The 25,542-nt window shown below is 42.7% G+C and overlaps 1 protein-coding gene across 1 annotated transcript; it reads left to right on the plus strand.

Annotated features, from left to right (window-relative positions):
• Positions 1-11,895: 11,895 nt before the first annotated feature.
• Positions 11,896-17,122, plus strand: LOC109200489 (probable serine/threonine-protein kinase At1g01540). Its single transcript, XM_025904850.1, has 11 exons — positions 11,896-12,012; positions 12,211-12,246; positions 12,341-12,450; positions 12,560-12,860; positions 12,944-12,979; positions 13,495-13,538; positions 13,654-13,918; positions 14,112-14,304; positions 14,398-14,530; positions 15,073-15,180; positions 16,473-17,122. Exons 4-11 carry the CDS (start codon positions 12,566-12,568, stop codon positions 16,908-16,910), a joined length of 1,512 nt encoding a protein of 503 aa, XP_025760635.1. The 5' UTR covers positions 11,896-12,012; positions 12,211-12,246; positions 12,341-12,450; positions 12,560-12,565; the 3' UTR covers positions 16,911-17,122.
• The last annotated feature ends 8,420 nt before the right edge of the window (positions 17,123-25,542 follow it).

Consider the following 25,542-nt stretch of genomic DNA (forward strand, 5'->3'; position numbering starts at 1 on the left):
TAATTCCTCCAAACCATCAACGTGTCTTTTAGACCCCATTCCTACAAAACTGCTTAAAGAAGTCCTGCCATTAATTAATGCTTCAGTCTTAAATATGATCAACCTATCTCTAATAATCAGCTATGTACCACAGGCCTTCAAGGTGGCTGTAGTTAAACCTTTACTTAAAAAGCCATCCCTAGACCCAGCAGTCTTAGCTAATTATAGGCCAATCTCCAACCTTCCTTTCATATCAAACATCCTTGAAAGAGTAGTTGTCAAACAGCTAACAGATCATCTGCAGAGGAATGGCTTATTTGAAGAGTTTCAGTCAGGTTTCAGAGCTCATCACAGCACAGAAACAGCTTTAGTGAAGGTTACAAATGATCTTCTTATGGCCTCTGACAGTGGACTCATCTCTGTGCTCGTCCTGCTAGACCTCAGTGCTGCGTTCGATACTGTTGACCATAATATCCTATTAGAGCGATTAGAACATGCTGTAGGTATTACAGGTACTGCACTGCAGTGGTTTGTATCATATCTATCTAATAGACTCCAATTTGTTCAAGTAAATGGAGAGTCCTCTTCACACACTAAGGTCAATTATGGTGTTCCACAGGGTTCAGTGCTAGGACCAATTCTGTTTACATTATACATGCTTCCCTTAGGCAGCATCATTAGAAGACATAGCATAAATTTTCACTGCTATGCAGATGACATGCAGCTCTATCTATCCATGAAGCCAGGTAACACACACCAATTAGTTAAACTGCAGGAATGTCTTAAAGACATAAAGACCTCGATGGCCACTAACTTTCTGCTTCTTAATTCAGATAAAACTGAGGTTATTGTACTCGGCCCTGAAAATCTTAGAAATATGGTATCTAACCAGATTCTTACTCTGGATGGCATTACCTTGGCCTCCAGTAATGCTGTGAGGAACCTTGGAGTCATTTTTGACCAGGACATGTCCTTCAACGCACATATTAAACAAATATGTAAGACTGCTTTCTTCCATTTGCGCAACATCTCTAAAATTAGAAATATCCTGTCTCAGAGTGATGCTGAAAAACTAGTTCATGCATTTATTACTTCTAGGCTGGACTACTGTAATTCATTATTATCAGGATGTCCTAAAAACTCCCTGAAAAGCCTTCAGCTAATCCAAAATGCTGCAGCAAGAGTCCTGACAGGGACTAGAAAGAGAGAGCATATTTCTCCTGTTTTGGCTTCCCTTCATTGGCTTCCTGTTAAATCCAGAATTGAATTCAAAATCCTGCTCCTCGCATACAAGGTCTTAAATAATCAACCCCCATCTTATCTTAATGACCTTGTAGTACCATATCACCCTATTAGAGCACTTCGCTCTCGCTCTGCAGGCCTACTTGTTGTTCCTAGAGTATTTAAAAGTAGAATGGGAGGGAGAGCCTTCAGTTTTCAGGCCCCTCTTCTGTGGAACCAGCTTCCAGCTTGGATTCAGGAGACAGACACTATCTCTACTTTCAAGATTAGGCTTAAAACTTTCCTTTTTGCTAAAGCATATAGTTAGGGCTGGACCAGGTGACCCTGAATCCTCCCTTAGTGATGCTGCAATAGACGTAGGCTGCCGGGGATTCCCATGATGCACTGAGTTTTTCCTTTCCAGTCACCTTTCTCACTCACTATGTGTTAACAGACCTCTCTGCATCGAATCATATCTGTTATTAATCTCTGTCTCTCTTCCACAGCATGTCTATATCCTGTCTTCCTTCTTTCACCCCAACCGGTTGCAGCAGATGGCCGCCCCTCCCTGAGCCTGGTTCTGCCGGAGGTTTCTTCCTGTTGAAAGGGAGTTTTTCCTTCCCACTGTCGCCAAAGTGCTTGCTCATAGGGGGTCATATGATTGTTGGGTTTTTCTCTGTATTTATTATTGTGCGATCTACTGTACAATATAAAGCGCCTTGAGGTGACTTTTGTTGTGATTTGGCGCTATATAAATAAAATTGACTTGAATTGAATTGAATTGAATCAATTTATCATCTTTTTTAATTGCTGTGATCACACTTTGATTTTCTAGCCATTTAAGTTGTCTGGCCAGTAATTGTCCTGTATTTTCCCCATTCTCATAGAAATTTGTTTTAAGTCTGAACAATGCATACTCTGCTTTCTTATTATAAATTTCATAAAGATTAAACTTCAATTGGCATATTTTCCTGAAGTTACTCTCTACATAATTTTCTGCCAATTGTTTTTCCAAATGACTTATCTGTTTTACCAAAGTCTCTATTTTTTGTTTACTTTCTTTTGCCTTCTTTGAAATATATACCAGACATTGCCCCTAATAAAGGCCTTTAGGTCGTCCCATACAGTAGCCAATCTCTCTGTGGTCCCAATATTTACATCCCCAAAAAAGTTAATATCATCTTTTAATGCTGCCACGAATTGTTCATCCCGTAAAAGACTTGGGTTTAGTTTCCACCTGCCCCGATTATATTTCTCAACCTGTAAGTCTATATTTAGTTCTACTGGGGCATGATCTGATATTATGATTATACCTATATCACAGTTTACAACCAGATCAGCGCTCAGACTAGATATTAAAAAAATAATCAATTCGGGAATAACTTTTATGAGAATGTGAGTAAAACGTATATTCCCTTTCTAAAGGATGTACTAGTCTCCAGATATCAACCAATCCAGCTTCCTCTTTAAAGATAGCTGCTGCTGATTTATTTTTTGTACTAGGGCCTAGATTTGCACCACTCCTATCCAAATACTGATCCGGAACCTGATTAAAATCTCCTCCCAGCACAATCTGGCCCTCAAAATCACCTAATATCTTAATTATTTTGGCAACAAAGTTGGGGTCTTCCCTATTTGGGGCATATATGTTACATAGTATTACTTTTGCACCATTTATAAGTACTTGGAGACATATTACTCGTCTTTCAGTATCTTTAAACTCTCGCAATGGTACAAAGTTGATTTTCTTATTAATAAGTATTATAACTCCATGGCTTTTTCTAGATACAGAGTTATGAAACACCTTCCCAACCCAATCTCGTTTCATTTTCAGGGCTTCTGTTTCATTTTCAAAATGCGTTTCTTGTAAAAATGCTATATCTGTACTACGGGACTTAAGATAGCTTAGGATTTTTTTCCTTTTAACTGCTGTACTACAACCATTGATATTCCATGTCACAATATTAATATCTAATTTACATATTCATGAATGATTGCTTGCTGGCAATAAAACGGGCTGTAGCGAAGGAATCAGTCAAAGTTGGTTGAGTTCAGGTGAAGGAATCTTTTCTCAACTTTGACTGACTTCCCTCGCGAGCCACAAAGACAAAGAGCTGTGTCTTGTCTTGTTTTGTCGTGCAGTTTGTTGGTCTCGTGTTCCAAGTTTGTGCCTAGATAAACCCAACAGTTTGCCGTCCTGAATATCACGGCACAAGCAGGATTCACTGCACTGTAAAGGTTAGCTATGTTATATTGCTGCTTCTTGTTAGAATGAAGTTACCTGAAGTGCTTCAATGCTGTGCCTTATATTAATCTTATATTATCCAAAATGCCATATAATCATATAGTCTAGTATTAAGTGGACACGGCCCTGAAAAATAAAGGCATTAGACTACGTGTCCTTGGGAGATAGAAATATAGTAGACTTTCGCTTGCCTCACAGACAGGCCCCAGGTGGTGAGAACTGGTAAGCACACCTCCTCATCACTCATTCTAAACAGAGGAATGCCACAGGGTTGTGTTCTTAGATCCCTCCTATATTCCCTGTTCACACACGACTGTGTTGCTAAACATGAGTGCAACATCATCATCAAGTTTGCGGATGACACAACCATCATAGGCCTCATCACAGACAATGATGAGACGGTGTATAGAGAAGAGGTGATGACACTGTACAAGTGGTGCCTGGAAAATAACCTGTCTCTCAAGATCAGTAAAACTAGAGAAATGATAGTGGACTACCAGAAGTGACCAGTCAGGGAACACCAGCCCATCCACATAAACAGTACCAAGGTCGAAAGGGTGAGCAATTTAGAAATTCCTTGGAGTCAACATCACCTCTCCTGGACCCTTCACACAGACACTGCTATCAGGAAAGCTTGCCATATATAATGTATACTTTATTGATCCCCGTGGGGAAATTCTTCTCTGCATTTAACCCATTCACTCAGTGAAGCAGTGGGCAGCCACCAGTGCGCCCGGGGAGCGGTGTGTGAGGACGGTACCTTGCTCAGGGGTACATCAGGGTAGCTGTTCAGGGGATTCAAATCCCCGACCTTCCGATCATGGGGCAACCGCTTTACCTACTGAGCTATCCCTGCCATCGACTCTACTTCCTGAGGAGGCTGAAGAAGTTTGGCATGAATGCTAACATCACCTCAAATTTCTACAGGTGTGCGATCAAGAGCTTGCTGACGAGCTGCATTACAGTTTGGTACGGAAGCTGCTCTGCCAGCAGCCGTAAATCACTACAGAGGGTGGTGAAGGCAGCAGAGCACATCACAGGCATGATGTTTCCTGCCATTCAGGACATTTATCTTCAACGTATAATCTGCACTGGTCACTTCATTCATATTAGTATTTAAACAAATAAAAATCTTACTCAGTGCATTACTGTACTAACTGCCACTCAAAATTTTGTACTTGTGAAACTGTACTAGTTTGTACTGATGCAATTTGCCCTCCACCACCAAAAAAAGAAAAATACATGTCAACGGTCACATTCCTATTTAAGATTTCCTTTACCTATTCACAAGTGTGTACATACATTTATATAGTGGCTTGCAAAAGTATTCGGCCCCCTTGAACTTTTGTCACATTACAGCCACAAACATGAATCAATTTTATTGGAATTCCACGTGAAAGACCAATACAAAGTGGTGTACACGTGAGAAGTGGAACGAAAATCATACATGATTTCAAACATTTTTTACTAATAAATAACTGCAAAGTGGAGTGTGCGTAATCATTCAGCCCCCTGAGTCAATACTTTGTAGAACCACCTTTTGCTGCAATCACAGCTGCCAGTCTTTTAGGGTATGTCTGTACCAGCTTTGCACATCTACAGACTGAAATTCTTGCCCATTCTTCTTAGCAAAACAGCTCCAGCTCAGTCAGATTAGATGGACAGCGTTTGTGAACAGCAGTTTTCAGATCTTGCCACAGATTCTGGATTGGATTTAGATCTGGACTTTGACTGGGCCATTCTAACACATGGATATGTTTTGTTTTAAACCATTCCATTGTTGCTCTGGCTTTATGTTTAGGGTCGTTGTACTGCTGGAAGGTGAACCTCTGCCCCAGTCTCAAGTCTTTTGCAGACTCCAAGAGGTTTTCTTCCAAGATTGCCCTGTATTTGGCTCCATCCATCTTCCCATCAACTCTGACCAGCTTCCCTGTCCCTGCTGAAGAGAAGCACCCCCAGAGCATGATGCTGCCACCACCATATTTAACAGCAGGGATGGTGTGTTCAGAGTGATGTGCAGTGTTAGTTTTCCGTCACATATAGCATTTTGTATTGTGGCCAAAAAGTTCCATTTTGGTCTCATCTGACCAGAGCACCTTCTTCCACATGTTTGCTGTGTCCCCCACATGGCTTGTGGAAAACTGCAAACGGGACTTCTTATGGTTTTCTGTTAACAATGGCTTTCTTCTTGCCACTCTTCCATAAAGGCCAACTTTGTGCAGTGCACGACTAATAGTTGTCCTATGGACAGATTCCCCCACCTGAGCTGTAGATCTCTGCAGCTCGTCCAGAGTCACCATGGGCCTCTTGGCTGCATTTCTGATCAGCGCCCTCCTTGTTTGGCCTGTGAGTTTAGGTGGACGGCCTTGTCTTGGTAGGTTTACAGTTGTGCCATACTCCTTCCATTTCTGAATGATCGTTTGAACAGTGCTCCGTGGGATGTTCAAGGCTTGGGAAATCTTTTTGTAGCCTAAGCCTGCTTTAAATTTCTCAATAACTTTATCCCTGACCTGTCTGGTGTGTTCTTTGGACTTGATGGTGTTGCTGCTCCCAATATTCTCTTAGACAACCTCTGAGGCCATCACAGAGCAGCTGTATTTGTACTGACATTAGATTACACACAGGTGCACTCTATTTAGTCATTAGCACTCATCAGGCAGTGTCTATGGGCAACTGACTGCACTCAGACCAAAGGGGGCTGAATAATTACGCACACCCCACTTTTCAGTTATTTATTTGTAAAAAATGTTTGGAATCATGTATGATTTTTGTTCCACTTCTCAAGTGTACACCACTTTGTATTGGTCTTTCACGTGGAATTCCAATAAAAATAGACTACACGTCTTTGGAGCAGAGGATCGCTAGTCGATTCCTGCCTGGGGCATCTGTATCCAGTAAGGGTCCTAAGGCTAGACCCCCTATGCTAAGCAAGCCTACCGCAGACATGAGCGAGACAGATAAATATGAAGGCATGCCGGCTCGGACGTCGCCCGGATCAACAAGGTCCGCGTCAGGTGTTGAGGAACCAGGGCACCCTGACGAGAAGTGGGCTACTGGAACAAGAAGGCATCGGTGGGCAAGAGACGAAAACAGGGCGTTGTTGGAATGCTACTACGCAAGTAACCCTGGCGGAAGGGGTTACATGAATAGGATGAGGGACCAATGGATTCTTCGATACCCAACATCCACAATTACAGCAAAACAACTAGTAGCCCAGTGTTCCAACATTCGAAAGAAGGGACTGCTCTCACAGCTAGAGATTGATGAGGTACAACATAAATGCTATGGCAAGGGGGAGCCAGGACGCCAGGTCAGGGGGGAGATATCATCACCCCCACCCGAGATTGGGTACCAAGCCCCAAGTGCGATAGGAGAAGGATCGTTGAGTGTGAGAGGAACTGACCTGAAAGATAGGATCATGGCCAAGCTCGAAATCTGGACCCCCCGTAGCCGGTTACCAAGATTACGTGAAGTACCCTCAGAAGGTCTGCTAGATGATGTTAATGCAGCACTACGGATGATACCTAAAGCCACGATTACCGACACTAACAAGCTGATCTACAATACGGCAGCAATGATCAGTGAGATGCTTGGCTACAAGTTGAACAGCCACAAGGGGCAGTACCCTCCATGGAGAAGGAGGCTAGAGGCTAAGATCAAGGTAGCATGGAGGGAGGTTAGCCAACTATCGGAGTTGCAGAAAGGATGAGGAAGGTGCCTAAGTACAGGAAGCTGTCCATACCTGAGGCCTTGGAAACTGCCAAGCAACGACTCACAGCCTTGGCCAGCCGCTTGAGGAGGTACACCAGAGAGATAGAAGGCAGGAGAATAAACCAGCTGTTCTCCACGGAACCAGCCAAGGTGTACTCTCAGTGGCAGGGGAACAATATGAGAACAGCACTACCAAGGCTGGAGATGGAGCAATACTGGAAGAGCATATGGGAGAAGTACGCAACCCATAACGGCAATGCTCAGTGGCTAGTGGATCTGAGGGCAGACCACAGCGACCTCCCTGAACAGGGCCCAGTAACCATCACAGTGGCAGATATCCAAGAAAGGGTCTCCAGTATGAAGAGTTGGACAGCACCAGGCCCTGACATGGTTCACGCCTACTGGCTGAAGAAGCTGACTGCACTCCACGAGCGCCTGGCAGCACAAATGAACCAGCTGCTAGTTGACGAGAGACACCCAGAATGGCTAACCGAAGGCCGGACAGTCCTGATCCTCAAGGACCCCCAGAAGGGACCGGTCCCCTCCAACTACCGACCAATAACCTGCCTCAGCACCACGTGGAAGCTCCTGTCAGGCATCATAGCGGCTAAGATGAACAGGCACATGGGTCAATACATGAGCGGGGCACAAAAAGGGATGGGCAAGAATACCAGATGCGCAAAACACCAGCTACTGGCAGACCAAGCAGTCAGCCGAGACTGCAAGACCAGACTGACCAACCTGTGCACTGCCTGGATTGATTACAAGAAGCATCCAGCATCCTGAGGCTGTATGCTAAGTGGAAGGAAGGAGGCCAGGGACTGGTGAGTGTCAGCACCACAGTCCAGGATGAGACAACGAACATCCACGAATACATCACAAAGATGGCCCCAACTGACAGCGTGCTCAGTGAATACCTCAGGCAGCAGAAACCCAAGAAAGAGGAGGAAGGCGAGAAACCATCATGGAAGGAAAGGCCCCTGCACGGTATGTACCACCGGCAGATAGAGGAGGTGGCTGATATCCAGAAATCCTGCCAGTGGCTGGACAAAGCTGGACTGAAAGACAGCACAGAGGCACTAATCATGGCAGCACAAGAACAAGCTCTGAGCACAAGATCCATAGAGGCTGGGGTCTATCACACCAGGCAAGACCCCAGGTGCAGGCTGTGTAAAGATGCCCCTGAGACAATCCAGCACATAACAGCAGGGTGCAAGATGCTAGCAGGCAGGGCATACATGGAACGCCATAACCAAGTGGCCGGCATAGTGTACAGGAACATCTGTGCCGAGTATAACCTGGAAGTCCCGACTACGGTGTACATTTTAGGACATCGTCAGGTCTCAGGAAAAAAGGTGTCAGGTATCAGTCTCACACGAAAAATTGTCAGGTCTCAGGTATCAGACTCACATGGAAAATTGTCAGGTCTCAGACTCACATGGTAAATTGTCAGGTATCAGACTCACATGGAAAATTGTCAGGTCTCAGACTCACATGGAAAATTGTCAGGTCTCAGACTCACATGGAAAATTGTCAGGTCTCAGACTCACATGGAAAATTGTCAGGTATCAGACTCACATGGAAAATTGTCAGGTATCAGACTCACATGGAAAATTGTCAGGTCTCAGACTCACATGGTAAATTGTCAGGTCTCAGACTCACATGGAAAATTGTCAGGTATCAGACTCACATGGAAAATTGTCAGGTCTCAGACTCACATGGTAAATTGTCAGGTATCAGACTCACATGGAAAATTGTCAGGTCTCAGACTCACATGGTAAATTGTCAGGTATCAGACTCACATGGAAAATTGTCAGGTATCAGACTCACATGGAAAATTGTCAGGTATCAGACTCACATGGTAAATTGTCAGGTCTCAGACTCACATGGTAAATTGTCAGGTCTCAGACTCACATGGTAAATTGTCAGGTATCAGACTCACATGGAAAATTGTCAGGTCTCAGAAAATCTTCCTGCAGGTGGCGCTGTTGTCATGTCCCATCCAAATTGATTTCCAAATACGTCATCAACGTGTGACAGTGGGAGAGCGCAAGGTCATTGACCTCACCGGAGTTTTACCGCGGTCCAGGCTCCTAACGACACAAGGTAAGTTTAACTTTTTCTCCCTTTTGTTCATATTTTTGACACAGTTGTGTGATATTAAGTTGCGGTAATGTTGTGAAAGTTACCTATCAAAGAAGGAAATCTAGTTTTGTACGAAACCAAATCAGCACTATTCTTGTCTGGCCAATTCGTTCTAGCTAGCGACAGTGGTGGTGAAACGTGATTTAAATTTAAACTGTTTAGTAATTGTTTTGTATATGTTTCAGCAAATGGACAAGCTGAAAGCTTACGAGCAGCTGAAAAAAGACCTTGATAATGGTAATCAAACGCTTTATTAAATGTTTTTGTAATGCTTGCAATTTCCTTTTTTAACTGCCAACAACCCTGACAATATCGTGCTTTAATGGTTTAACATTGTTTGGTATTCCTATTTACTTCTCTTAATTAATATGCATGTTAAAAGACGTATATAGTTATTACTTTGTGATATTGTCGGAGTGCCCTAGTTTAAAAAAAACTGACAAAAGATGGATTTCTTCATTGCAATTTAAAAGTTAGATACTCATGTTGTCATGATCCGGAGTCTGTGACTCCGTGTTTATGTTTTAGTTTATTATTATTATTATTATTCTGTGGTTTTGGTTACCTTGGGTGTTTGTACTCTTCTGTTTCATGGTTCTTGTTGCTATGTTCTATGTCCCCCAGTCTGTGTTAAGTTGGTGGGTTATGTCATTGCGTGTATGTGTTTCCTGTTTTACTTTGAAGGTCCGTGTCTGTTTTCGGTGTGTTCAGGTTACTTTTCCCCTGTCTCGTCAGGTCTGATTACTTCCAGCTGTGCCCTCCTTTTGTGTCTCATTCCCTCGTTATCCTTCTGTGTATTTTAACCTCGTGTCTGCCTCTGTTAGTTGCTGGTTCGTCTGCGTTATTTGGTACGTTATGGTCTGCGTCTCTCCGTCCGTCATTCTGTGTATTTCCCCGTGCCTCCCTGCATCTCTGTTTCTGTTAGTTTTTCCCAGTTCAGGTTTTCTTAGTTTTACGCTCATCCTCGCCATCTCTGTTGGATTTACTTTTGGATAATAAACTCACTTGCACCAGAGCTGCCGCATCTTGGGTCCTTAATAATTCACACACGGCTTGCCTCGGCAATCCGTGACAGGACGAACCAGCCAGCATGGACCCAGCGGCTTGCAACCCGTCTGAGGAGCTCAAGGATGACATCATTTTCAATGTGGAGAACCTTCTTGGCTTGTGGCTGGAACACCCCCCGGAAGAGCTTCGCCGCGCAGTGGAAAGCCGGCTACAACGGCTCTTTTCCGGCCTGCCATGGCTGTTGGAGTCGCTTCCCCCGACCATGCAGGCCTTTCTCCACCTCACACCACACCTTTTCTCCGCCACTACTATCTCGCTGCCCGACCCGCCGGATGTGGTTTTACCCGGCCGGTCGGAGCCATCTGCGGGGAAGAAACGGCGATCGCGCCGCCGGCGCGCCACCCCACAGCCGGACGTTCGGACTTCTAATTCGCCGGCTGTGGTGAGTGAGGACTCTTTTCCATTTTCGGATTGTGTGACTGTTTATTCCGGGACTGTGTTTTGTGTGGCAGATACTACCGTGAACAGCTATTCACCTGCTCAGCAGCCTCCAGTAGCTCACTTAGCTGCCCAGCCTCCAGTAGCTCACTTAGCTGCCCAGCCTCCAGTAGCTCACTTAGCTGCCCAGCCTCCAGTAGCTCACTTAGCTGCCCAGCCTCCAGTAGCTCACTTAGCTGCCCAGCCTCCAGTAGCCCAGTTAGCTGCCCCGCAGCAGTCTCCAGTGCTCCCAGCTTCACCCTCATTGCAGTCTCCAGTGCTCCTAGCTTCACCCTCAGTTCAGGCCCCAGTGCCGCCTGTAGTTCAGGCCCCAGTGCCGCCTGTAGTTCAGGCCCCAGTGCCGCCTGTAGTTCAGGCCCCAGCTCCAGTGTCCCCCGTAGCTCCAGTGTCCCCCGTAGCTCCAGTGTCCCCCGTAGCTCCAGTGTCCCCCGTAGCTCCAGTGTCCCCCGTAGCTCCAGTGTCCCCCGTAGCTCCGTCGCTCATTCCGTCACCAGTCTCACACACTCACCTTATGCAGGGAGAAAGTCCAAGTTCCACCCAGGGAGATTCTTGCTCTTTAGCGGCTTCAGGCGAAGTAATGCACTCCAGGGCTTCCCCAGAAGCTAGGTTTCACCCCCCAGCTATTACTGGACCCCTGCAGATTAAGCAGCCCTCAGAGAACTCCTCCATGTTAGTGTTGCCTGGGCAAAGCCAGTGCTCCGTGCAGTGCCAGCTGCCTTTATGTCGGCTAGTGGACTCTTTGCCTCGTGTCTCCGCTGGAGGGTCCGAAGGACCGCTCCGGCCTTTGCCTCGTGTCTCTGCTGGAGGGTCCGAAGGACCGCTCCGGCCTTTGCTTCCTGTCGTCGCTGGAGGGTCCGAAGGGCCCGTCCGGCCTTTGCTTCCTGTCGTCGCTGGAGGGTCCAAGGGGCCCGTCCGGCCTTTGCTTCCTGTCGTCGCTGGAGGGTCCAAGGGGCCCGTCCGGCCTTTGCCTCGTGTCTCCGCTGGAGGGTCCGAAGGACCCGTCCGGCCTTTGCCTCGTGTCTCCGCTGGAGGGTCCGAAGGACCGCTCCGGCCTTTGCCTCGTGTCTCCGCTGGAGTAGGATGTAGGATTTGGCTCCTACAGTCTAGCTATAACTCCTTACTTTCTAAAATTTTATTTGAAGGCGAGATTACCCAAAAAGGCTTTGATAACAACGTAAAAAAGCTCCTGGCAGCAGAAAAATCAGGTAGGTTTTGATACTTTTGAACAACATGTAAAATAATCTCCTTTATATAACATGATATGCTTAGCAGGTTATGATTGACTAACCACTTTATTTATAGATGCAATACATTTTGAAAGCAGATCAGTGTGCAGTAGTCTGTGATTGTAGTAGAATTCTATAAAGCACATGTTTCACATCACTGCCCTATTTATATTGCAGATGACACTCCTTCAACAAGTGGCAATGAATTTCTCAGTAAGAAAACCCCAATTATTTTGCTTTAAGATCAGTTGTAATATAGAACTTTCTGCGGATCAGTTTGATTAACTTTCAACTTCATCCATTACAGGTGCAGCAGAGGCCTTTGGTAAAGCCAAGAAACTACTACAGCCTCAAGTAAAGAAAAGGCAATTTCCATTGAATGATAAACGTTTGGACCATGGCAAATCATTATTGAAGGTTAGTTAAAAAGTGAAGCTATGTGTATGACTATCAGCAATATATTAATAATTAACTGTCTAAAAAGGCATATTTTTTCATAAACTTTGCTTTTTCTCCTTGATGCTAGGTCAGAATGGCTCCCATGGAGTGGAAACCAAGAACTCCGAGAAGGTGTGGACGGTACCAGAAGTTAATAATGGACGAAGCTCCACCTCGAATCATCCTGCAAGGCCATGAAACCTATGATGATTTAATTACCATAGCCAAAGAACGCTTCTGGCCAGAGCGTACTGAGGGGAGTGAGTTCACTCTTTGTCATTCTGACGGGACCAGGTGGAGTAAGGAGGATTTCCACAAAGAATACAGAACTGTTTCTGATATTACACATCTGTGGAAAAGAACACTATACATCGGGCGAAGACAACTGGGTAATAAAGTGATCAATATTGCTATTAACTACTGTCTAGCACTCGATTTTGTATGGTATGAAATAATTTTACTTTTTGTACAGAGGTCGTGTGTTTGGATGATCAAAGTTCCATCTCAGGTGTGTGCCTGCCCAAACCAAATTGAATATTTTTGATTGTGTGATTGAACATGGTACACCAGGGGTGGACACCGAGGGCCGGTGTCCCTACAGGTTTTACATGTGTCCTTGAACCAACACAGCTGATTTAAATGGCTAAATTATCTCCTCAACATGTCCTGATGTTCTCCAGAGGCCTGGTAACGAACTAATCATGTGATTCAGGTGTGTTGACCCAAGGTGAGATCTAAAACCTGCAGGGACACCGGCCCTCGGGGCCTGGAATTGCCCACCCCTGTGGTACACGGACTATGGTGGGCATTCAGATATATTGCAATTAATGTGTTATTTTACAGATGAAGACCCTGTAACTAAAGTGGGTGGTGATGAAAGTTGCAGTTTAGGTGAATGCCTGGACATCTAACTAAATCATTAAAATTGACTTCTTATTTTGTTTGCATTACATTTCCAACCTTTACACACTTGTTTACTATGCTTGGTCATTGCACATTTGTAATATGCATCTTATTCTGCAGATGAACTTCCTGAAACCCTCATAGGACAAAATGTTGCAGAACAGGTAAAACCATGGCTTCTTTTTGAACAGACCAATTAATTTCTTATCATTGTCATAAATGTGGATATTTTCACAGTGCACCCTGCAAAAAGTATATCTTGGCTGAATGTGTTCATAGGATTTCCATCCAGAAACATCCAGCTCAGGTGAATTTGAAACAGGGAGAGTCAGAAAGAAAAGCCAGTCCAAGCAAAGGAAGGAGGAAAATGTAGGGTCATCTCTAGGTCCAGGTGGAGCAGTGAGCCAAGACATGTTACCACATGCAGTTATTGAGGCAAAAGAAGCTATGGAGGGAGCTGAAGAGCTATCTGAAGGTGCTGGAAATAGTGAGCTTTTGATAGATTTTGCAGAGTCCTTCAACACAACTCCAAAGTCGCCATCATGTAAGCATTATTTCGCATTTAGGGCTAACATCATATCATCAGACAAAATTGTAAATAAAGGTTTTCATTCTTCACTATTTGGTACTCAAGTTCCTGGAGTAAACCTAGATATTACTAATCCAGCAGTTAATAGAAGAATGTTTAGCAGTAGCTGTATGTTAATGTATGTTACTTTGTGTTTTTTATCCCCAAGTGTATCTTCCACGTGTTCCATATGTGGAAGAGGCTTTAATTACATACAGCGAGGACAATCTACTGGGAGAAGGGACATTTGGCAAGGTATATAGAGGTTCTTTTCATGGTACTCCAGCAGCTGTTAAAAGGATCGTGTGTGGCCAACAAGGGATGGAGGACAGCGACATTCATCATGAGATAAATGTTTCACTGTAAGAACTTTGACACACTTATTTTTGTTTCATTTTCAAAATCGATTGTTCCTCAAGCTGTAATGCCTCTATTTTTTTTTTTTTTGTTATTAGGAGACTGTCTCACCCCAACATCGTCAGACTAATGGCAGTTGCCCGCACTGAGTCCTGCTTTTTGTTGGCAGCTGAATACATTCATGGCGCAACCCTGCAGCAAGTGCTTCACACAGACAGCTGCTTGGTGAAGGTACCAATACTCATAATTTTATATTGAATACATTTTGTGAATAATCTTAATACCATCATATTAAAACAGAACTTCTTATTGCTGGCATTTCTTTAAATATGTACTTGAAACCATCTTTGCGTACAACATATAAAAAGACTGATTAATTTTTTTTCTCTCATGTTTTCAACCATTTAGAATTACAAAAATGATCTTTAATTGCCATATGCCAGAAAAGTATGAACTTAGTAAAATAATAATCTTAACTTTCTAATAATAAGCTTCTTTACTATTTTGGTAGAATTGCTTTTTTTTTTACATGGATGAGTTCAGACATTTTAGGTTTTCTTCTACAATATTCTTACAATATTTTTCAGGGATTTTGGTCCAGTCCTCCAGACAGGACTGGTGTAACTGAGTCAGATTTGTTGGCCACCTTGCTCACACACACCATTCACCTCTGCTTACAGTTTCACAAGAGGACTGCAATCAGGGATTTTTGATGGACACTTCCAAACATTGACTTTGTTGGTCTTAGGTCCCATTATATATTGTCTTGATAGCTTGAAGGGGATGATGCCGGTTTCATATCACTGGACTTATCCATGGCAGTAGAGTACATCCATGCACAGAGAATCATTCACCAGGATATAAAGCCAGCAAATGTCATGGTAAGTGTTGCAAAAAGCAGTTTCACCACAGTTCGTGTATTCGTCAGGCTTCCAGAAAAACACCGGGACTCAGAGTAGTCAATTAACAATATTTTTATTAATACACACTTATTGATTATAGCTTATAGAAGGGAGATGTACAGAACCCCGGACTTCCTCTGCAGATCTCAACTCCTTTGTCCGTTACATGCAGTTTTGTATAAGTGACCCCCCTTCTAACCCCTCTACGAGGTGCCATAAAACTAATCACCATGTTTACATGTTTGTGTGTGTGCGAGCACGTGAATGCCTACATGTGCGCGCTCCCACGTACCTACGTGAGTGTTCGTGAGTGACTATGTGCGCATACCTGTGTATACACACAGGTATGCGCACATGCACTCACTCATGCACACTCACTCATGCACGTGAGTGAGTGTGCATGTGGGTGTGGGTGCGTAAAGTAAAGCACTGCAGGTGTGTGTCTCAATGTAGTGACTTCCCGGATGTCATAAAAACCCATCTCCGTTCCAGACCACCGTTATCAAGTCACAAATGTTGAAACCCCCTCCTAAGTATACCCTGAGGAATTTCCACTTAACATCAACTCCTCTTTGTCTTAGTTTCACAGCTCAAATGGGGGAGGGCCTCATAAAATCTACTTCTAAGTTCATGACACAATCAGGCCTTTATTACATTGAGGGCAGTGTCAGTGTCTTTACAATAATTCTACATTCTAAGTTAACATATTTCTAAACTCTAAAAAACTAAACATTCCTACATGTCTAAGCTCTAAAATAAGCTAAACATTTCTACATAAGCCATACTGAATTTTTCTTTATTGAACTTTATTCTCTTCAGTCTATTAAACACTACATTTCAACGAGGAACTGTTCTGGTATATTCATATAAAGGACTTTTTTTTAAGTAGGAAGCCTTACATTGTTTCTTTAATATGTTGGTTGTTGCACACCTACAAAATTCCCAAACATGTTGTAATAAGTTTAGGCTTTACAAACTGAATTTTTCTATTGTTCTATTAGTCTGTACCACTTTCTTAAGTGGAATGGGGATAAAAAAAAAGAACAGGACTATAAAACCGTGTTTGATCATTATCCAATCTGTTAATTTCAATGTTAGGTATAATAAACAATCTCAGAATAAATCTGCAGTGGTTGGGTGATCTGGGTGCTAAAAGCTTTGAGGGTTTTTTTTTTTTTTCAATTATGAGCTGTGGTCTTTGGAATGACAGTTTTGATAACATTTGTGAGATTTAAGACAACCTGATAAGTTCTCGTGTGTATACCTTATAGGTTCACCACCCTTCTAAGAAGGCAGTCCTGACAGACTGGGGCATGGCAAACATAAGAGACACTGTGATGCTTCGTCAAGGGAGTAAGTTCACTGCCCAGGTTATTGGTCCAGCTGGTGGCACATATCTTTACATGGCTCCTGAATGCATACTGATGTTTGAAGAGGCCTCGTTCCAGACAGACATGTGGTCCCTCGGAGCCACATATCTGGAGATCCTGACGGGGTCCGCTCCGTGGACTGTTAAAAAACAAAGAGAACTGGCTGCACTAATGGCCACCAAAACCCCACCACATGCCCTATCACATCTCAGTGACAAACACAGTTTTCTTGGTGGTTTGGTGAGCTATGACCCAGACTCAAGGCCTTCCGCATCTGATGTTGTTAAGTTTCTCAAGTCAGGCCTTGATCTTACAAGCCGATATGGCTACAAGTGGTAATGTTGCTACAGTCTGCAGTTCAAAAGTCTTTCAATGTTAATTATGTTATACATTAGGGTTAACAAAAGTTGTGTTAAATGAAACACTGAATCATTATGAAAGATGGCACCTTGTCAATTGTTTTTCAACATTTTATTGTACATTTTGTTGGTCAGACAGTTTTCAAATTACCTGTTGATTGTAAACAAGGATAAATAAATGTTAACAAACAATGTTGTATGATTTTATTGGTCATTGGAAATGTTTACTGGTGCACCTTCCATCCTCTGTCTCTTCAGAAAGATGTATATGTCATTTGCCTCTGCAAACGTAGAAGGTGTAGGAACTGCATTTCTGTTCATGGCAGTTGTCAGCTCTTGGACTAGCATGAGGTATGCAGCAAGGCAACCATCAGGTGTGCAGGGAAATTGGCTGTTTTCTAAAATGTTCTGGCACATGTCTCTGAATTCCTGGTTTGCTACCAGTGAAGGCTCTTCCACCTCACAGATTAATTGCTTGGCGTAGTCTAAAAGGTCTGGGTCAACTATGTGCAGCACATTGCCATATCCTGCGAATGAAAGACAATATTGAAAAGATGTTCACTTTGGAATGTTAAAAATAAATGAATAATCATAAAGCTGTTCTACAACCTGTATAATAAGCAGTCAGTTTTTACAGATGTTATTGCAGAAACTGAAAGATGTAAATATCACTCAAACATTTTGATTAATTTTTAGTTAAAGGTGCCAATATGAAGCCATATTTGTATTGACAGTAGAAATTCAGAAATCTCAGATTGTACCAGAAGTAAGCTTCTTAGGAAGACAAATAAAAGAAAGCACATTATAACAGTTTTACGCTCATTACACTGGATTCCAGTATATTTTAGAAAAATCATTTTAAAATTTTAGTAATGACTTTCAAAGCTCCGAATCGTGAAGCTCCTGCCTACATTTCTGATCTTATAGAACCCCACACTCCCTCTCCCAGCCTGTGATCATCTAATCAATGGCTGTTAGTAGTCCCACCAGAAGACCAGAGGCAATAGATCTTGCAGAACGGTGGCTCCCAGGTCATGAAATGCTCTGCCCTACATCATTATGTTTCCTTGATTGTATTTATTCTGTATGTTCGATTGTGCTGTTATATGTCTGTTTTACATAATTGTGAAGCCACTTTGTGGTTTTTATCCTGTGAAGAGTGCTATATTAAAGTAAAAGTAAACTAATGAAAGTTAAAAGAAAAAAAAGAAAAAAAACCCCACAGACTTTCAAATGACATACCAGGAGGTGGTGAGGTAAACAGAAGGTCGGGTTTCCCAAATGGACCTGGTGCATTGCGTTGCTTGCGGATGTCATGGGTGTTCCAAACTGTTTGCTCCGTTTTTAAGTCTCTTTGAAGCAGTGGCAAGTGTGAGTACTGCAAGCAGTTGCTATGAAAAAGGATAATTAAAAAGTTAATATGTTCATCTGCTTCTTTGAGGAAGAATATGTAAAAGCTAATTTTTAATCAGTACTCAAAAACAAAGGCATTCCTAGACCACATACTTTCATACTGCTGCTTGATCATTTTTCATGTCTAAAAATATTGACTTACATGTGCACAGGATTGTCCAGTTCAAGGATCCCAGACTCCATCATGGTCTAAGCATGTGGTTTTGAAAAAGACATAAGTTGTGAAGGTGAGCATTTCATCAGTGAAAAGGTACAGATGTACAAAAAAAAAAAAGTTCCAGCATAGTGTTTTCAGATAAACTAATCCATCGTATGTTTAGCGCGATTTTGATGGCTAGTCTTTGTTATTAGGTTTTACAGGTGAAAGATTTGCTTTACCTCAAATGTTGTCAGCCATTTCTTAATCCATGTCCGCTTTAAAATACTGTTAAAACATTCAGCTCTCTAAACAACATAAACATGACATTATCAGTTTTGTTGTCAGGTTGTTACTTTAGAAATAGTCATTTACCAGCTTAAAGACATACCTGGTTGTGCACTGATGTCCCCATTCTGAAGCACCTCCATGCCTGATTCCCAAGATCTCGCATGTGAAATGCCATCTGCATTTGACCCACAACAAGGTTCTCCTTTCCTCTGTCCCCCGAATCATTTGAGGACAGCCTAAAGACACAAACTGAAGATAATTAGTGAATGATGAAAAAATAAATTTATAACCAAAATGTAATCTTTTTTTAACCCCCCTTTTTTAAGTATATTGCATACCACCTTGTTCTTGAACAGCCTCAAAGAAGTATCTGGCCACAAAGTTTTGTTTGCGGTTGGATGTGCCCACCTTTAGCCATAGAACCTTCCTGGAAAATCTGAAAAGAGAGAAATTGAAAAGCGGCCACTCGTACATATGATTTAATCATGTTTTGGCAATATGTTTGGTTTTTGTTACATTCCCCAAGAGTATTCTGGTTTTCCATTGTATTCTGTCTAGGCGTTGTTTCTGGTTCCTCCGGCCATTTTGACTGCCATAGTTATGTAGGCTTACATGCCTTTGGAATTGAATGTGACCCTTGACTGTGTTCAGACTGATGCGAGGAGAGAGCTGCCTTTTGTTTTGTATTCTCCTGTTTATTGTGTTGGTTAGGTAGGTTATCGTAAATTGTACATTTTATTTTCTTTGGAGTTAAATTCTGTTTACTTTATATCAGGGATGTTTTATTTGTTGTGTTGTTCTTGGCCCTCCCTGAAATAACTGCCAGTCTGAAATGGACTAGCAGGAAATAAACCTTTTAAAAAATGCCATCTTGAATCCTCCTTCACTATTCATACTTTATCTTGGTCCCTTAGACCAGGCTTGGCCCATTCCAGACCTCGAGGGCCAATGTCCTGCATGTTTTAGATCTCACCCTGGGTAAACACACTTGAATAAAATGATTAGTTCATTACCAGGCCTCTGGAGAACTACAAAACATGTTGTGAGGGTAATTTAGCCATTTGAATCAGCTGTGGATCAAGGACACATCTAAAACCTGCAGGACACCGGCACCTCGAGGCCTGGAGTTGCCCATCCCTGCCCTAGACTACTCAGGAGAGATAACACCTCAGTTTACCTCACATCCTTATCTTGAAGCAACTTTGTACTATATCTGAATATAATCAATTAAGTAGCGAATGCCATATTCAGACCTACCCATCAATCCCCAAATGTATCCACATTCCAAAGAACTTCAGTTTATCATTGCCTATATGAAACAACAAATAAAAATTACAATTTGTTTCGACAGAAGTAACATCAAAACATGACAGGAAGGTTAATTGAAAAGATAAAATAAATACCATCAATGTGCCAGGTGTCATTTGGACCACGGCTGATGTAATTCCGACGGGGAATTTTCTTCTTTCCAGGAGATCTCCTCTGAAGACCACTTGCATCCATATCCCTCATTATATTAGCAACATCGTCTCTACAGTAACAATAGATTTTACTCTGAGCTCAACAGTAAAACAAGAGAATACTTGATTATATTGAGTACACACTATGGAAACCAACCTGTAACAAGGCCGCACTCCTCTGACATCCCTTACCCGCTTTACCATTGCCCTGATTCCTTGTTCAGGAGACCACTGTTTCATCTCACTCTAAAAAACAAACAAACAATTAATTGAATGGGCTTTTTTAAATAACTACAGAAAATAACATTTATTGTTTCAACAATAGCTCCTAACACAGACTTCAGGAAAATATGTATTTTTTGCACTGATGTTTTAACACTTACCTCCACTGCTTTGTGGATTTCAGTAAAAAGTCGTTGGGGGCATCTTCGCTTCAACCCTAGAAGTTTTAAAACTCGTCTCAGATGCCTCTCACTGTTAAAAGACAACACAGACTTGCATTATATTAAAGGACAACTGCATGTTTTGTAATTTTAGAGAGTTGTCATGGAAACTGTTGAAATGCAGACTTACCTTATTTTATGCCCATATGAATTGAGTACACAGCTGATTTCCTTTTGTTTTAAGCCTTTGTTGAACAATGTTATTATCATCGTATCTTGAAAGGTTAAGTGTAACAAAAATAGTCTAATTGATCACCCACCTCTTACACTGAACATAAGTAATTAACCAGTAAATTACTAAATCTTTTTAGGTGGCAATTATACTAAAAGCAGCGTCTATTCAGTGCCCACAAATAAAATATGTGTAGCAAAAAATACACTTCTTTAATATGAAAGAGGTGAACAGTAGTTAATAAATAAGTTGTACTTTCGTCATTTATTTTTAATGCTCTTTAAAAAAAAAAAAAAGTATTTTTGGTACAGTCATAAGAAACAGCCAGAGTCGGATACTCCTTTCATCATCGTCGGATGACATTGCAGAAAACTCTAAAAACAACAACAGAAAAATACATATCAGGATCACAAAATATCTCAACAGTAGCAATATAGAAAAGAGAAAACAGCGAGAGAAAGGATGCAGGCTGCTCGTAAGCTTTCAGCTTGTCCATTTGCTGAAACATATACAAAACAATTACTAAACAGTTTAAATTTAAATCACGTTTCACCACCACTGTCGCTAGCTAGAACGAATTGGCCAGACAAGAATAGTGCTGATTTGGTTTCGTACAAAACTAGATTTCCTTCTTTGATAGGTAACTTTCACAACATTACCGCAACTTAATATCACACAACTGTGTCAAAAATATGAACAAAAGGGAGAAAAAGTTAAACTTACCTTGTGTCGTTAGGAGCCTGGACCGCGGTAAAACTCCGGTGAGGTCAATGACCTTGCGCTCTCCCACTGTCACACGTTGATGACGTATTTGGAAATCAATTTGGATGGGACATGACAACAGCGCCACCTGCAGGAAGATTTTCTGAGACCTGACAATTTTCCATGTGAGTCTGATACCTGACAATTTTCCATGTGAGTCTGATACCTGACAATTTACCATGTGAGTCTGAGACCTGACAATTTTCCATGTGAGTCTGAGACCTGACAATTTTCCATGTGAGTCTGATACCTGACAATTTTCCATGTGAGTCTGAGACCTGACAATTTTCCATGTGAGTCTGAGACCTGACAATTTACCATGTGAGTCTGATACCTGACAATTTTCCATGTGAGTCTGAGACCTGACAATTTTCCATGTGAGTCTGAGACCTGACAATTTTCCATGTGAGTCTGATACCTGACAATTTTCCATGTGAGTCTGAGACCTGACAATTTTCCATGTGAGTCTGATACCTGACAATTTTCCATGTGAGTCTGATACCTGACAATTTTCCATGTGAGTCTGAGACCTGACAATTTTCCATGTGAGTCTGAGACCTGACAATTTTCCATGTGAGTCTGATACCTGACAATTTTCCATGTGAGTCTGATACCTGACAATTTTCCATGTGAGTCTGATACCTGACAATTTTCCATGTGAGTCTGAGACCTGACAATTTACCATGTGAGTCTGAGACCTGACAATTTTCCATGTGAGTCTGATACCTGACAATTTCCATGTGAGTCTGATACCTGACAATTTTCCATGTGAGTCTGATACCTGACAATTTTCCATGTGAGTCTGAGACCTGACAATTTTCCATGTGAGTCTGAGACCTGACAATTTTCCATGTGAGTCTGATACCTGACAATTTTCCATGTGAGTCTGATACCTGACAATTTACCATGTGAGTCTGAGACCTGACAATTTTCCATGTGAGTCTGAGACCTGACAATTTTCCATGTGAGTCTGATACCTGACAATTTTCCATGTGAGTCTGAGACCTGACAATTTTCCATGTGAGTCTGAGACCTGACAATTTACCATGTGAGTCTGAGACCTGACAATTTTCCATGTGAGTCTGATACCTGACAATTTTCCATGTGAGTCTGATACCTGACAATTTTCCATGTGAGTCTGAGACCTGACAATTTTCCATGTGAGTCTGAGACCTGACAATTTTCCATGTGAGTCTGATACCTGACAATTTTCCATGTGAGTCTGAGACCTGACAATTTTCCATGTGAGTCTGAGACCTGACAATTTTCCATGTGAGACTGATACCTGACACCTTTTTTCCTGAGACCTGACGATGTCCTAAAATGTACACCGTACTCGAGGTCAAAATGGGAGATGCCCCCAAGGGTGATGGAGAATGACCGAGCTAAGATCCTGTGGGACTTCCAGATACAGACGGACAAAATGGTAGTGGCTAACCAGCCGGACATAGTGGTGGTAGACAAACAGAAGAAGACGGCTGTAGTGATCGATGTAGCAGTTCCGAATGACAGCAACATCAGAAAGAAGGAACACGAGAAGCTGGAGAAATACCAAGGGCTCAGAGAAGAGCTCGAGAGGATGTGGAGGGTGAAGGTGACGGTGGTCCCAGTGGTAATCAGAGCACTAGGTGCAGTGACTCCCAAGCTAAGCGAGTGGCTCCAGCAGATCCCGGGAACAACATCGGAGATCTCTGTCCAGAAGAGCGCAGTCCTGGGAACAGCTAAGATACTGCGCAGGACCCTCAAGCTCCCAGGCCTCTGGTAGAGGACCCGAGCTTGAAGGATTGACCGCCCACAGAGGCAAGTGGGGAAATTTTTTTTTATGTATATACATAAATGTATGGCCTGTTAACTTTTTTTTTTTAACTTTTCTTTTACTAGTTTTATAAACATTTTGCTCTTACTATTTTTTACTTACTATACTGCTTAGTGACTGTCTGTTGCTCGTCAAATACATTTCATTGCAATGTTGGCCCTATGCTAACTTGCATATGACAAATAAAACTGAAACAGAGTAGATAATGGGGAACCATCTTTTAGTGGAAAGTTACTGAAATACTGTTGTTTAGACTAGACAGCTTGGACTAAAAACTGTTAAGCGTGTGTCACCATTTTGAGATTCGCGGCAACATGTCATGCAGGACGTATCTCCCTTCTAAAAGTATTGTGTAACAGAGTAAAAGTGTGAAATGGTCTACTGAGCAGTGTTTTGTTTTCCATTGAATGCCTATGAGGAATCAAAAGAACTCAGTGAAGTGTTGATATTCAACACTCTGTTCGGTTGTGCCCAGCCAAATGGACTTTAACGTGTGTTTGAACGAGCTGACGGTTCACTCGTTAAGCTGAAAGAAAGATGCATTAATCACAGGAGTCACACATGTGTCCACTGGACCATCTGGAAGAAGGAAACAAAGCAAACTTACAGTTTCTTCACACACACCAACAGCAAGCTCCACTCCGCACCTGGACACTAAACACGGACACACAGGTGAGCTGCTTCCTGGAAGGAGGCAGGACTCCACCTGAAACAGGACCGGTGGGAGGGAGTATCTCTGTGTTAAGATTTGACTTCTGCCTGATAACCTTTGACTCTCCTGTTGAATCTCCATGTCTCCTACAGTAGTACCTTTGTCACACAAACAACATGTTCAATAATTTGACTTTTAGACCTCAGAGATTATTTTTCTGCTCACACATAAAATGAAAAAAATGTAATGAACAGAACACATTTAAAAAGACATATAATCAGTATTTCTTTAACTACAATAAGTGATTTAATCAATGATTTCCATCCATCCATCCATCCTCATCCGCTTTATCCGAGATCGGGTCGCGGTGGCAGCAGCCTAAGCAGAGAAGCCCAGACCTCCCTCTCCCCAGCCACCTCCTCCAGCTCATCCGGGGGAACACCAAGGCGTTCCCAGGCCAGCCGAGAGATATAATCTCTCCAGCGCGTCCTGGGTCTGTCCCGGGGCCTCCTCCCGGTGGGACATGCCCGGAACACCTCACCCAGGAGGCGCCCAGGGGGCATCCTTGTCAGATGCCCGAACCACCTCAACTGTGAAATGATTTCTGGAAACAAAAAAATGATCCCTTACTGAAGAAGAATCTAATTACTCTGTCCTTTGCTCACTGAGAGATTATGATCATTCTGCAGACCTTTGTGCTTTTTAACTTCAAACTGGTCGGACTGGATCAAGTTAAGGTTCACTTTTTTACATTAAACCTTTTTGTAGCTGCACTGTGAACAGAGCTAGAATATGAACAATGCAAACATTCACAGTGAATTTCTTTTCTCTGTGTTAAAGTAATAAAGAATCACACAGCAGTCTATAAACAATGTGTCCTTCCACTAGTAATAAAACAACCAAACGGGCCTGTTAACAGCAGGATTTGTGGTTACAGGTCATCTTGTAACAGTGTGCATGCCTCCACCCTGATTGGAGGATAACTGCACTGCCAATACTCATGGACATTACACCTTATTTATAAATCGTATTTCTGTTTATACTTCAAAGACACCAACACCCTTACCTCTTGAAACTGTATTTATTATAACCTTATTTATAAGGAGCTCGCCTTGCAATCGGAAGGTTGCCGGTTCGAGCCCCGGCTTGGACAGTCTCGGTCGTTGTGTCCTTGGGCAAGACACTTCACCCGTTGCCTACTGGTGGTGGTCAGAGGGCCCGGTGGCGCCAGTGTCCGGCAGCCTCGCCTCTGTCAGTGCGCCCCAGGGTGGCTGTGGCTACAATGTAGCTTGCCATCACCAGTGTGTGAATGTGTGCGTGAATGGGTGGATGACTGGATGTGTAAAGCGCTTTGGGGTCCTTAGGGACTAGTAAAGCGCTATATAAATACAGGCCATTTACCATTTATTTAGTATAGTTCCAACAGCACCCCCACCCCCCACCCCCACTCAATGTGCAATATCACTG

The sequence above is a fragment of the Oreochromis niloticus genome, unplaced genomic scaffold (assembly GCF_001858045.2).
Source record: "Oreochromis niloticus isolate F11D_XX unplaced genomic scaffold, O_niloticus_UMD_NMBU tig00007375_pilon, whole genome shotgun sequence".
Classification (NCBI taxonomy): Eukaryota; Metazoa; Chordata; class Actinopteri; order Cichliformes; family Cichlidae; genus Oreochromis; species Oreochromis niloticus.